The sequence below is a fragment of the Salvelinus fontinalis genome, chromosome 33 (assembly GCF_029448725.1).
Source record: "Salvelinus fontinalis isolate EN_2023a chromosome 33, ASM2944872v1, whole genome shotgun sequence".
NCBI lineage: Eukaryota > Metazoa > Chordata > Actinopteri > Salmoniformes > Salmonidae > Salvelinus > Salvelinus fontinalis.
Window position 1 is genome coordinate 24,611,085 of NC_074697.1, and position 15,195 is coordinate 24,626,279.

At 43.5% G+C, this 15,195-nt stretch overlaps 1 protein-coding gene across 2 annotated transcripts in view; it reads left to right on the forward strand.

Annotated features, from left to right (window-relative positions):
• The window catches only part of LOC129831866 (seizure protein 6-like), a 131,294-nt gene extending 116,366 nt beyond the window's left edge, over window positions 1–14,928 (forward strand). The window contains exons 7-18 of one of the 2 annotated variants that reach the window (XM_055895384.1): window positions 424–590; window positions 2,590–2,784; window positions 2,979–3,117; window positions 7,083–7,279; window positions 8,049–8,243; window positions 8,921–9,112; window positions 11,137–11,331; window positions 11,464–11,502; window positions 11,694–11,802; window positions 13,542–13,647; window positions 14,114–14,122; window positions 14,806–14,928. In XM_055895384.1, the coding sequence (XP_055751359.1) occupies window positions 424–590; window positions 2,590–2,784; window positions 2,979–3,117; window positions 7,083–7,279; window positions 8,049–8,243; window positions 8,921–9,112; window positions 11,137–11,331; window positions 11,464–11,502; window positions 11,694–11,802; window positions 13,542–13,647; window positions 14,114–14,122; window positions 14,806–14,835 (1,573 nt within the window). In that variant the 3' untranslated portion in view covers window positions 14,836–14,928. The other variant, XM_055895383.1, reaches the window with a different exon arrangement.
• Window positions 14,929–15,195: the final 267 nt, after the last annotated feature.

The window sequence follows — 15,195 nt, forward strand, 5'->3', positions numbered from 1 at the left end:
TATTGGAGTCTTAATGCTCTATGATTGCATCTATAAGCTGTTGTGAATGTTTGTAAGAGAATATAACACTTCACAAGAAGGTGCTTCAAGTGAATTAATTGAATTGACAAGGACACGCATATTTGAGTTAAGATAACTTTGTTTTTATGAGCGGTAGCAGCTGTGTCTGGAGACAATAACAAATGTACTTTTACTCAGGTCAGTAGGCTAGCTGCTCAACTGTACTGAATGATATCATTGGCCATTTGTGCAGAACAGTCCAGCCCAATGCTTTAATACTGTATAATTGTCCTTCCTGTTGCGTCATCTCATTAGGGGCTTCCGTCCAGGTAGCTGAGTTAACTCTGAAAATGTGCCCACAATGCATATTACAAAGTCTTAGAAATCCAACCAGGTACTGATGTGTTTTAATTTCTCTTTCAGGCTTCTGATCAAAAATGGGAAGAACATTGACTCTCCTCCGATGTATGACTCATATGAGGTGGAGTACCTGCCCAACGAGGGCCTGGTGAGCACCTCCAGACCCCTCTTCATAGAGCTCACCACTGATGGTGCAGGCACCTCCACCGGCATCGCCATCAGATACCAAGGTAGACACATCCCCATGGGCGCTAACGCAACTCTTCAGGTCTCGGTTACACCTGACCCCCCTTTGACCTTCTCCATCTCACAGAGACCCATCCAGGTCATGGCAACAATGTGACTGACTGGGGTAGAACCAACGTTCACTTTAAACTGCGTCCGTGCACGCCCACGCACTTCCTCCATGACTGCCACGCAGAAGAAAAGCAATGCTGCGCAAAGACGCAAGAGATTGAACTTCATTGAGTTTGCAATATATAGATCAATGTTTTTTTCTGTGATCGAATCAACATTATATCAGCCCTAAAAGAAATCTAACTTTACAAGATTGAGTCTGTGATTTTGTTATAGACAGAGTTAGGGCGCAACGGAGTAAAAAGCCCACGAGTGGTCTTTCAGTCAACCGCGTGTGAAAACGCTTTTCAGATCAGTTTAAGATCAGAGTCGCCTGTGTGCACATTTGTAGATATTCTTTGCTAGTTATTGAGTTATTAGCCCAGTTCTAGATAAGTATAGGTCAGCAATGGGGAGTTAGTGATTAAGAGATTCTTGCAAGAGCACAAAACGTGCCGGCTACATTTCAAGCCGGTTTTGAAAAGCCAGTCAGGTTAAAGCTTATGTCTTCATTAATTGAAGGGGCAGTGTTGTATTTTGAGACATGCACATACTTTTTGAGATATGCAAATAAACCAATAGGCAGAGGGGTAGTCTACAGTGTCTAATTCTCTGTATGGTAATAATTGTATATTTTATTTTGTAAAGTGGTTTCTTGCATCATACAACACAATACAATGCGATTTACATTCACCTATTTGGCCCATGGTGTTACAGACCAAGTCAAATCATGAATTAATGTCAAGCCCTTCATAATGTAAAACTGTTTTTAAAAGTCTCCTGCAATGTAGGTCTGCATTGAACACCACATATAGGCTACTGTAGGCTATATCATAGAAATCAAAAGCTATTTCCATGTGAAAATGTTATGGGATTTGCTCCATTGGTTTTGTTGGTAGTCCTACATTATGCTCAAATAGCCACAATAGCCTATTGGCTACTGTCTAAAACTGTAAGGGTACAGCCTCAGTGTTCACTGTAAACTCGCGCCGGAAGTTGGACAAAATTCTCCCAATATTCAAGTTTCCGCTCACAAGACCTCAGATTTGCTCAGTGCCCCCAAAAATGAGAAGGAACAGTAGTTAGAACGTAGGTTCCCTGTGTGCCACAAGACCAGGCATGGGGATCTAACACAAGTCTTCAGGTCTCTGGAAAGCGTACTCAAGGACACTCAAACTTCCCTCACACACTCCAGCAGGGTAAAATGAGTGGAGCTAAAACCTGTTGTTTATGAAACGCATCATGCCCTGCAGACTAGTATAAACAAAAGACACTGCCTCAGGCCCTCTCCTCATCTTCCCCTCCTCTAAATAATTGGAATGGAAATAAGTCAAACATAAGAATCAATTAAAGTCCTCTGCTCTAACTAGTTTAGCTACAAACTCTCAAATGTTTTATTTTTCTCCACGCTCATGCTCAGTCATCCTCTCCACGTGTGGCAACTCATTCTTATAGGTGCCTTTTCAAAAGGCTGTTCAGAGCTTGGAGTCAGAGCCACATCACAGGTCCTGGAGTCATTATCCAATCAGATCAATTTAATCTGATTAGAGCTTCAATTTACTGTAGCAAATGGGATTACGCTGTGAGAGAGCAGCGCTGCTTATTCTAATTGACCGTGTGTGGGTTGTCTTTAACAGCATTACCCTCATCAATCTGACACAGGGTGTAACTGATTTAATAGTGCTCCTCTCACCCTGATTTTAACCATTACATGTCAGTCAGTGGGTTGACGCAACAGACCTCCAATAAAAATTAACCTCTGGGTCTGCTCCGTCCCTGATAGGAGGCGAGCTAACGGGCAACGTCAATGACCCACTGCATGGCAGACATGGGGCTCAGTGACACAGTCTGGCCTTTTTTCTGTGACTGATCCACATATCCTCTCCTTCATAGCGTTTGCAGTGGGACACTGCTACGAGCCGTTCGTCAAGTACGGTAACTTCACCAGTAATGACAGCACGTGGGCAGTGGGGACGGTGGTAGAGTTCACCTGTGACCCTGGCTACACCCTGGAGCAGGGCTCTGTCATCATTGAGTGCATGGACCACAACAACCCCCAGTGGAACGAGACTGAGCCCGCCTGCAGAGGTATGCTGTGTGTTTTTGTTCTGTGTAGGAAATGAGCTGTATGATATTGTTGAACAGAGTATTTTTGCTTACTCTGTCTGTCTGTCTGTCTGTCTGTCTGTCTGTCTGTCTGTCTGTCTGTCTGTCTGTCTGTCTGTCTGTCTGTCTGTCTGTGTGTGTGTGTGTGTGTGTGTGTGTGTGTGTGTGTGTTACAGCTGTATGCAGTGGAGAGATGACGGACTCTGCTGGAGTGGTCCTGTCTCCTAACTGGCCAGAGGCCTACGATAGCGGCCAGGACTGCATCTGGGGGATTCACGTGGAGGAAGACAGGAGGATCATGCTAGACATCCAAGTGTACGTATCTTAACTATCTCTTACTTTCTACACTACAGATTCTCCTGAACATAAGATATAACATGTTATACAGATGCAGAAGAAGGATGTTAGCTATGGGAACCCTTTTAGCAACGTCCTGGCGTCACATTCCCCTCCCCATAGCAGTTCAAGTGGAGGACGCCCCACCACAGAGTAGCTCTAACCTTTCTAAGAATCTTAACCCGCGCATGAGCTCTGCAGCACATCTCTGCACTCAGATCATTAGGAGAAGCTTTACAGCTGATGTACAAACACAGGCCTGACTTCAAACAGAAATTGCCAGTGCAAAGGACTACCCCACCGTGACTGGTTAAACAAATGAAAGAGAAAAGGGCTGAAGATAAAATAATATCTTGCTCTTGGATGGGACACATAAGTACCAGCAGACAAAGGTTAATTACCAACTGGAGCGGAAACTAATTATTTAACGGGGGTTCGGACAGAGGTGGTGTGTGTTCTGCTGAATCAGATAGGTTGAGTTGAGCAGAGCAGGGAAGAGGAGTGAGTGTTTTCCGTGATAGTGATGTCAGGTGAAGGCTGGGAACAGAAGACCCTGCTGTGTCAGACCCTGATAGATTAACCATGCGTACAATCATTTGGCTTCCTTAATTAAGAACTGGCTCATTTGCATATGTTGTCTCTCTTGCTCTTCTCTCTCTCTTCGGAACGCCTCAGCTGTGGTTGACATTCTGAAGCATTGTAATAAATGGCATCCCCCATGTTTGGTACAAGAAGCTGTCAACATAATTAATTTCCTATTCATATAGAGGGGAAGCGATTTGGGCAGATATGACTTTCAGGGACAACGGTGAAGCGCGTTCAGCTCAACCTCGGAGCGTTGATGAGAATTCAGCCTGAGTGTGCATGTGGGTGAGACAGAGAGGAGGCTATCTAATTTAACCTGAGTGTGCATGTGAGTGAGACAGAGAGAGAGCTATCTAATTCAGCATGAGTGTGCATGTGGGTGAGACAGAGAGAGAGCTATCTAATTCAGCCTGAGTGTGCATGTGGGTAAAACAGAGAGAAGGCTATCTAATTCAGCCTGAGTGTGCATGTGGGTGACACAGAGAGAGACCTATCCAATTTAGCCTGAGTGTGCATGTGGGTGAGACAGAGAGAGACCTATCTAATTTAGCCTGAGTGTGCATGTGGGTGACACAGAGAGAGACCTATCTAATTTAGCCTGAGTGTGCATGTGAGTGAGACAGAGAGAGACCTATCTAATTTAGCCTGAGTGTGCATGTGAGTGACACAGAGAGAGAGCTATCTAATTTAGCCTGAGTGTGCATGTGAGTGACACAGAGAGAGAGCTATCTAAGGATAATCTACAGGATTTCCTCGCCATTTCCTTCAGTTTTGATATGAACATCAATATCAGCATATGCTGAACAAGGGGAAATATGAGAACCTAACATCTGAAATCTCAGTTTAACGACATCACTCAAACCACTGTTATCCTTCACTACATCCTCAGGGAAAGCATTCAGCCTCTGATCATAGTGATGAAACCAGTGCTGCACAAGGAGTGATTCTGCTTTGAGTCCAGTAACTGATAATCTGAACACACAGACTCTCGTGCCATGAACCTGCATGTTCCATGTCTGATGCCTCCCTCGTGGCCCACTAGTCACGCCAGCGTTCTGGAACACAATTGCATGGTGTGCCTTCCTAAAGCTCATTACCAGGGTTTAGGAACATTTTACCATGGTAATGAGAACACTCTCATTCCTCTATAATCATTCATCACCGCCTAGCATCCTGTTCACCGCTCCCGCAATCACACAGGACCTAATGACGGCTGGGACACTCATTCAGGTGCCCTTCTAATGACGACTGTTTCATCCCAACCAACCAGGAGGGCTAGCTAGGTGCCCGTTAAGGGCTCAGGTGCAGGAGGAGGTGCTGTGAACAACATGCAGGTGTGGAGGATGGTACACCTGGTGTGTAGTTCAGCAGCCTAAGTTCAGATGTTCAAAATGTTGACGGAGTGCTCCAACGTCTAAATAGTGTTTAGGAGTGTATGGGAATGGGATTTAGCTGTGTCTCTGCCTTGATGATTATCAGAAATACACATTCTGACTATACACCTGCACACAAACACCCATGCATGTGACTTTTGGCAGTTCTAGTTCATGTAAATAATTTGTACACATGCATACATACATTCACGTACATACCAATATACACACACTGTATATACCACCCCAGTAGTCCTATGGCGTTAATAAGGGAGGAAATAGTTTGCAAGTCAAATATGATGTAATAGACAGTGATTTTGGTAGTTTCCATATTGGCTTCCATTACAGTGTACTTTGCCTTTGGTGAGAATTTAGTGAGAAGAGTGACATTGATGCATCAAATGTTAGTTATATCACTTATCTTGATTAGGTTTGTCTCCCATGGCTGGAAGTTGTCAGGAGACCTCATTGACTTATTTCATCACTAGTATCGCTGATAAGTGTGTTGACTCTGAGCCTGCTTGTCTGGATATGTTAGCCTAGCACTGGGAGTTGAGGCGGAGTGAAGGGCAGTGGATCTGGATCCCCGTCCAGCCAAGATCTCACAAGCCAGAGAGGAGTGGATTAGAAATGGGATATTCCATCAGAACATTCATTCAGGTTAGTCTGTGGGAATTAAGAGGTGCAGAGGTGAGATGAAAGGAGAAGATTCTAATGATCATTGAGCAGCCATCGTGACTCACAAATGACTGCGTTTAATTGAATTGAGGGGTATTCATTTTGCTCAAACTAGCTAGAAATGGGCAGGTGGTATTTATATTTTACTTGTCCTGGACATGAATGTCAAGTTTTCTCAGAGGTGGAGAATAGAGAATGCCGTTGCAGATGAGGGGTTGTCTGAGATAATGCATTCTGAAGGAACATGGTGGCAGGCAGCTGGGCCTGTGGGCCGAGTCAATCTGAGCCTGTGTTTAAATTACACTAAATCAAATCACTGCCACACAATAGAAAGCATGATTAATTTTCGCTGCAGATACGGCAGCACAGCTATGCAAAGGCTTGTTTAACTTCATCACAACAAATTTAATGCAAGCTGATACAATTTCTCAATCTGTTGCTCTGTTGAGGTGTGATGCATTTTCAGGTGTCAATTCATTACTGCAGGTTGATCTTTTTCTGGAGCGAAAATACCCACCGGGCACACACTGGTTGAATCAATGTTGTTTCTACAGCATTTCAATCAAATGAAGTTGAACCAAAGTGGAATAGACGTTGAATTCACGTCTGTGCCCAGTGGGTAGGCTAAACTGTACTGACATTTAATTAGTCTGAAACACCTGATCTTTGCCAAGTCGTATGTGCATCATATCTTTAACGTCTGGATTCTGAACTCAGTTTACAGAGTGCAAACAAGTTGATGAGATTGAGACATTTTTACACTCTCTGTTATTCATGTCATACAATACACTACTGAAACATGACTGTATTACAGAACCAACTCTCTTTATCGTTCAAATTTTTCAGGATTCTTTTCTGTTAGGCTCCAAAGCGATTAATAGTTCAATTGCTTGCCTTGTAATGAGTTTTATCAGGAGCCACTGGTGATTAATTTGAGACAGGAAAGAGTAACAGGTCACTTCCCTATTCTGGCGGAGTGTGATTTCCTCCCTACTTTACATCCTGTCCTGGTGCTTAAGCAGAGGGCTCTGTCTCAGGTGACACATTTAAAACAGGAGATTTTTTAAAAAGTGATAAATTACCACATGTTTTTGTCACTTTCTTTTCAGTAGAGCTATGGTGTTCCAAAGTAAAGGGAAAATTTAAACGGAACATCTCAAAGCAAGAAACGTATTTTAGTGAGGATGCTTTCAAGTTTTTAAAACAGATAAAGGAAACAATGACAAAGAAACTATATGACAAATGAGCTAGTAATGTGAGAGTGTGCATGAAAACCAAATATATTTTCCTTCTGTCTTTGTGCTCCAGCCTCAACATAGGGAAGAACGATCTGCTGACGTTCTATGATGGAGATGACCTGACTGCTACGGTGCTGGGCCAGTACGGCGGCTCACGGCCACACTTCAAACTCTACACCTCCATGGCCGACGTCACCATTCAGTTCCAGTCTGACCCGGCCACCAACATCTACGGCTACGGCAACGGCTTTGTGGTGCACTTCTTCGGTAAGGCCCCTGAGTGAGTTAGGAGAGAGTGTGAACAGAATTAAAGAGTTAAAGAGACAGAAGAGCAGTGAAGAGGGGAGATGAGTAAGGAGGAGGAGAGTTCTAGAGGGTTCAGGAGGAGGAGACTCTCTTAAACATAAAAAGGAAGGGGCCCCTTCCATCAGCACGGTCGTCACGACACCGGAGCGGACCCAGCCCATAAAGCAGACATCTGATAAGACGTAATGAATTCCATGTAGAGAGAGGGAGAAAGAGGAGGCAGCAGAATACTGATGACTGGGAGAGAGAAGCAAGAGAGAGAAGAGTGAGCGAAAGAGAGAAGCGAGAGAGGGACAAAGGGAAGGCAGAGAGAGAGAGAGAGAAAAGGCAGAGAGAGAGAGAGATTTATAGTCTGTTCATGCCTTTGACAGAGATGGAAAGCAAGGCCCAGCCAAGTGGTGCAGCTGTCTGGTATTGTGCCCGTCAGAGACCCAAACACAATTACTGCGTGTGTTTGTCCACATTAGCCTCGTCTGCAGGGTGCCATGCCCTCTCTGGCTTCTGCTGTGGCTAGAACGGGCACCGCCAGGCTGCCTGGCAGACAGACCTCCTATTGCATGGCACTTGTCACACTAGATTGAAATTGCTACAAAATGGATGTCCTCTATTGTGTTTGTCCTGAGGTTCATTCATTTGAATGCAAAACCACACCACTCAAGCTCTGTGCGCTCTGTGAAGTCAGTGCCTTTTTCTCTGGTTTCCTTTCTCTCTCCCTCGTTCATGGATACAGAGGTGCCTCGTAACGACACGTGTCCAGAGCTCCCAGAGATCACCAACGGCTGGAAGAGCACCTCCCACCCTGAGCTGGTCCATGGCACTGTGGTCACCTACCAGTGCTACCCAGGTTTCCAGCTGGTGGGTACAGAACTGCTCATGTGCCAGTGGGACCTGACCTGGAGTGGAGACCTGCCCAGCTGTGAGAGAGGTGACTACCACACACACACTGGCACACAGAAGGTGCATTTTAGGTGTGAGAAGCAGTTTCAGTTAAGGACAGGCTAAAGCAGAGGCTGATGGGTTAAAGCATTCACTGCTTTTCTGAAAACACAACCCTTTTTTCTGTATAGACCAATGTATCAGTGAGGTGAGTAGGCTCTGTGTTCCAGCTCCTCCACACATTACTCCTGTTCTATCCAGACGACCTGGATGCTGCAGAGTAGAGACAGGATAGTGTGACAAAGTCCTTGGTCTTGGTCACGTCCCACACAGTGACAGGCACGGCATCACTGACCGGTAACAAGACACAGGGGTTTGGAGACTCATTTGGACGTCTGTCACGTGAACATTGTTACCATGCTGACCCGTATCCTTCGAGGCCCAGGATTGGGTTCACGGTTTGCTGTTGTGTGGGACTGAGACACAGAGATAATCTCTTTATTTTCCAGCTCGGTGGTTTTGTGTCTGCAGGCTTTAATTAGAAAAAGGCCCAGGCACCACTCTGGCCCCATCGGATAACCACAAATAAGCATTGACAACTGCTAATGATTTAAAAAAATAACTAATTGTATTCCCTGCACATGAGTAAACCTGTTTTTTTCTGTGTCTGTGTGTGTGTTTGTGTCTCTGTCTGTGTGTGTGTGTGTGTGTGTGTGTGTGTGTCAGTGCTGTCGTGTGCCGACCCAGGTACTGTGGAGCACAGTCGCAGGGTGATGTCCAGCCCGCGTTTCACTGTAGGCTCCACCATCCAATACATCTGTAACAAGGGCTACACTCTCTCTGGAAACAGCCTGCTCTCCTGCTACAACCATGGCTCCTCCGGACCTAAATGGAGCGAGAGGCTACCCAAATGTGGCTGTACGTACCCCCTGGGCTTCAGCCTGCTAAAACATCTCCATCATACACACTTCCCAGCAAGCACATGGTTCCTTGGACATTGTGGGTATATACGTATTGGTTTCCCATTGGTTCTGGGAACAAAGTTGGTAAAACAGAATTTTTAAAAAAGTTCTGAGAACGGAAGTGAAAATTTCACCTGTTCTGGGAACATACATTTTTAGGTTGCAGGGAGGTTCTGAGAACATTTTGCTATGTTTCCCTGAATGTTTTCCTTGGAGATTTTATTTCTGTTCTGAGGACAGAAATTATAGGTTATTTGAAGGTAATTAAATAACATTATGAGAATATGTTTCAATAAGACTTTTAATAACACAACTGGCTTAGTTTGGGTTAACCCGTTTAACTCCAAGCAGAGATAGGACACATGTCAATTAATTTGTTTAGGACTCCCTATTGTTATTCATAATAAGGGTTACATGGAGAAAATCTGACTTCTCTGAATTGAAAATGGATGACCCTCCCTTCAGCTAAATATATTTTACCTAAACCATCACTGAACTCTTGAAAAAAACCAACAAGTGACCCTCTTCTACAACCAAAATAAGGAAAACAACGTGGATAGCAGAGGACATGTCTACTGTTTACCCTCACTTCCTGGACAGAGCAAAGCCTTAGATCTGCAGTTTTATAAACTGTTCTTCATCCTGTAAACAGTAGATGGCAACGCAGAAATGATACAGTGACACAGTGATGCGGGATAAAAGGTTGAGGGTTCGCAGACCACCATGGACAAGAGTAGGGGTAGAAAGATCTTATACCGCTGTGAAATACCTTTTCAATAACCCCAACTATTGTGTTTTCAGCTGTTTGAAGCTAGTGTACAAAACTGAAAGTAAAAGATGCAAAAATGAAACTTAAGAATGAGAAGCATAGAAATACTGCACATAGAATTGATCTACCGCTTTTTAGACTTGCTTTCAATGAGAATGGCAGATCTATAACTCACATTTCTATGTGAATTTGGTCAGGTTACCCAAAAAGTGACATATTGTACCTTTAAAATCAGTTGTGTCCAATTAGTGGGCAGCCCAACACACCTATCAAGATAGAGAGAGTTTTGTTGACTGACACTGAGAATGGAATGTATTTGTTTTTAAATAACATTCTTAGAGCTTTCTATGAACTTAAAACATGTTTTCTTGTTCTGAGAACATGACTTTGAATAGAATCATGAGAAAACCTGCAGAAAACGGTATGCTTAAGTACTGAAATTCCCATAGAAGAACGTTGTTTCTTAAAGCTAGAATATGTAACTTTTTCGGGGCGACCTGACCAAATTCCCATAGAAATGGGAGATAGATATGTCATTCACATTAAAAGCAAGTCTAAGAAGCTGTAGATCTGTTCTATGTGCTTTATTTCTATGCCCATTCTTGCGTTTTTGTTTTTACTTTTGTTTTTGTACATCTGCTTCAAACAGTTAAAAATACAATAACTTTGGTTATTGAAAATATATTTCACAGCGGTTTATATGGTACAATGATTCTCTACACAATACAATGCTTGTTTTTTCACAGAAATTGAAATTAGGCAAACTATTATAACGTTCGGAGAACATGACTTTAAATAGAACCATGAGGAAACCAGCACAAAACATTATGCTGCAGTACTACAATTCTCATAGAAAAACGTTTCTAAACAATTCTGAACAATTTGAGAGCATTACTTTAAATAGAACCATGAGGAAACCTTACGCTGAAGTAGTACAATTTCCACTTGGGTTTCAGAACGTTATGTGCTAGCTGGGTATCCTGCACTATTCCCAGACAGTTGTGGGAAGGTTGTATGCAAAATAACCAAAGGACAACCACACTCTCACCAAGCTCTAAGAAACATATGGTTCTCAGAACGTTATGTACTAGCTGGATTGGCAGTGTTTCCAATTCATACAATACACCAAGAGTTTTACTAGCTGTTTACAAAAAGACATTATATGATGTCGACTGTGTGTGTGTGTTCTGTCCTGTCCTCTCCTCTCTCAGCGGTGACCTATGAGCCTTGCAGGAACCCTGGTACCCCGTCTTACAGCACCCAGACCTCAGAGAAGCCTCTCTACCAGGCCGGGGAGACGCTGAGCTTCTCCTGCCTCAGAGGCCATGAGCTGCTGGGGGAGCCTGTCCTCCGCTGTGTCCCTGGACACCCTTCACAGTGGAGCAGCCTACCCCCTGTCTGCGGAGGTAGGAACTGCAGACACATACTCCCCTGTGTGTGTAGTTCACTCTAGCATTGTTCACAGTAGTTCATGATGAACAATATATCTGTCTGTATGTTTTAACATCTATGTTCTGATGTTCTCCATTTCTTTACAGCCTCCTCAATGGAGTTTATAAATGAACGCAGGTTAGACAGTAAGTGCCGTCAAGTCTGCACAGTAATCGTTAGATCTTTCAAATTAAAATATCAAGTCAAGACCAAATAAAAAAAACTAAATACAGTACTTCACAGCAACTTCAAGTGTGCCACATTGCAGTGTGCATCTTTAGGTTATCATACCAATTGAGTGTGTCCCTGTTGATTCCTCTACCTCTCTGCTCACCAGCTGCCAGTGCAGACTACATCATGGAGCGAGCCAACATAGCTCTAACAGTCTTTATACCAGTGGCCCTCATCATGGTCTTCATCATTGGGATCTACCTCTACTTCTCTAAGTAGGTCTAGTATTCTTACTTTATATAGATAAAAAAATACTTTGAAAGTATGAAAGTTGTCATCATCCATAGTACCTAGTAGTCTATCCAAGGGTTGACTTGGACTGAAAATAGGTGCCGGTACAGATTTTAGGTGCCAATACTGTTTATATTCAGGTGCAGGAGCTCCACAATAATTTTGAGCTCAAGCAGTAGAACATTTGAGGTGCTGGTACTCGGTGAGCTCATGCCCAAGTATACTATGCTGCCCTTGTGACACTACAGTGTCTTCGGAGAGTATTCAGACCCCTTGACTTTTTCCACATTTTGTTACATTACAGCCTTATTCTAAAATGTATTAAATGTTTTTTTCCCTCATCAAGCTACACACAATACCCCATAATGACAAATCAAAAACAGTTTTTTAGAAATTTTTGATAATTCATTACAAATAAAATAAATATTTATACCCTTTACTCAGTACTTTGTTGAAGAACCTTTGGCAGCGATTACAGCATAGTTTTCTTGGGTATGACGCTACAAGCTCGGCACACCTGTATTTGTGGAGTTTCTCCCATTCTTCTATGCAGATCCTCTCAATCTCTGTCAGGTTGGATGGGGAGCGTCGCTGCACAGTTATGTTCAGGTCTCCAGAGACGTTAGCTTGGGTTCAAGTCCGGGTTCTGGCTGGGCCACTCAAGGACATTCAGAGACTTGTCCTGAAGCCACTCCTGCATTGTCTTGGCTGTGTGCTTAGGGTCGTTGTCCTGTTTGAATGTGAACCTTCGCCCCAGTCTGAGGTCCTGAGCGCTCTGGAGCAAGTTTTCATCAATGATCTCTCTGTACTTTGCTCCATTCATCTTTTCCTCGATCCTGACTAGTCTCCCAGTCCCTGCCGCTGAAAACATCCCCACAGCATGATGCTGCCACCACCATGCTTCACCGTAGGGATGGTGCCAGGTTTCCTCTAGACTTGAAACTTGGCATTCAGGCCAAAGAGTACAATATTGGTTTCATCAAACTAGAGAATGTTGTTCCTCATGGTCTAAGATGTCTTTACTGTAGGTGCCTTTTGGCAAACCCCAAGCAGGCTGTCATGTGCTTTTACTGAGGAGTGGCTTCTGTCTGGCCACTCTATCATAAAAGCCTGATTGGTGGAGTGCTGCAGAGATGGCTGTCCTTCTGGAAGGTTCTCCCATCTCCACAGAGGAACTCTTGAGCTCTGTTAGAGTGACCATCAGGTTCTTGGTCACCTCCCTGACCAAGGCCCTTCTCTCCCGATTGGTCAGTTTGGCTGGGCGGCCAGCTCTAGGAAGAGTCTTGGTGGTTCCAAACTTCTTCAATTTAAGATTGATGGCCACTGTGTTCTTGGGGACCTTCAATGCTGCAGACATTTTTTGGTACACTTCCCCAGATCTGTGCCTTGACACAATCCTGTCTCGGAGCTCTACGGACAATTCCTTCGACCTCATGGCTTGGTTTTTGCTCTGACATCCACTGTCAACTGTGGGACCTTATATAGACAGATGTCTGCCTTTCCAAATCATGTCCAATGAATTGAATTTACCACAGGTGCTCCATCAAGTTGTAGAAACATCTATCTCAAGGATGATCAATGGAAACAGGCAGCACCTGAGCTCAATTTCAAGTCTCATAGCAAAGGGTCTGAATACTTATGTAATTAAGGTTTTATCCATTTAAAATAAGGCTATAACGTAAGAATTTTTTAAAAAGTCACTGCATGTGTGTGTGTTCTCTAGGGTTCAGGGGAAGCCTCTGTGTCTTCCCATGTCCACCTCCTTACCATATGACCACATCCCAGGAGAGTCCACCTTCGACAACTCCCTCTACAAAACAGAGACTATGGTACGTTCTGATACAGAGATATTCACTGGTTCTTTAAGATGCCTGTTGGAATTAGTAAGCCCCCCAAAAGGTTGAAATCAGGTGCTGTCATCCGTGTCTGAGATTATGCACTTAAAGCACCATCTGGTTTGCCATATTGCAGGTTCATTCACCAAATCTAATGTACCATTAGGTGATGTTATAGAAATAGGTTTGACGGGTGTAAATCTATACTCCGTTCAACTTCAGTCATTGACAAGGGCCATTTCATTACACCTGATGCAAACAAAAGGTTTCCTAGTTCATTTGACAAAGCATAGATTTATTTTTGTGCAATGACATTGTTCAGACATGGGTTCAAATAGTACTTGAAAGATGTCAAATATTTTACCCAGGTCTGATGTTTTCATGCTCATGCTTTCAGATAACTAACAATTGTCTCTCTGCCTGTTTGTTTCTCTATCCTTTCATGACTGCACTCCTGAAGAATAACGAGGTGAGACCAAGCGCTAGGCTACAACCTGCTTATTTAGCCTCCAGTCTGTCTGTCAATCAGTCTTCATCAATTCCACACTCTGATTCTGCAGCCGGAACCTATTGCACACTGTGAGCTTATTGAACTAAAGCCCACAGTAGGCTGAGCACATTTCAATGGGTCAGAGGAGAGGTACAAACCTCTCAAATAAAATAAAAAATAGAGTCAAAGTTTATTGGTCTCATACACAGTTTTGCAGATGTTATCGCAATTGCAGCAAAATGCTTATGTTTCTAGCTCCAACAATAATGATCAATACAATACAATACACACATAATCTAAAAGTTAAAAAGAAATATCAGAACGAGCAATGGAATATAAATAAATATACAGTATACTGTATGTATGTGAATTGTATGTATAGACAATGGTGTGTGTATATAGACAATTTAAAGTCATTGTCCCCTCAGGTGAAAATGGAAAAGCCTCACAGTTTGGGCTGACCACTTCCAGACACTAAACGTATCCCTGTGATATCCCTATCATAGTCTACAAACAGATGTCAGTTATCACATGGCTCATTCACAAAAAGAGGAATGGCCTTTGTGATCATAGGAGGAATATGATCTACTCTACTTCTGTCTCACTATACCTTCTTGTGTACAAGCTTGTCCCTAATTCAGAACTATGTCCTCATTTCACAGGACACACGAGAGTATGAGGTTTCCATCTAGAGGCACAACTACGTGTTTCAGCATTGACAGGTCTGGTCTAAAGATGGTTTGCCTTGTGGAAGTGTGTCTGCACTCCTCAGACCCCCCCCCCCCCCCCCCTTCACACCGCTTGCCTCCACCACCTTCCCCTCTGTCTGCTGAACATGTCTCTGCCCAGCCCACATTGGCCATCACTGCAAAGACTGGAAAACATTATTATTTTTGTAGAGCTTTAACAGCAATGGCCTAACAGCAGTGTTTGTACAGTTTTTATCCTGAGATGATCAAACCCTAAAGACGTCAGTCCAATGTCGACCTCACAAATGGGAAAGCTGAGTTTGTATCTAGGCCAAAAAATGGAATGTGTAAATACAACATGAT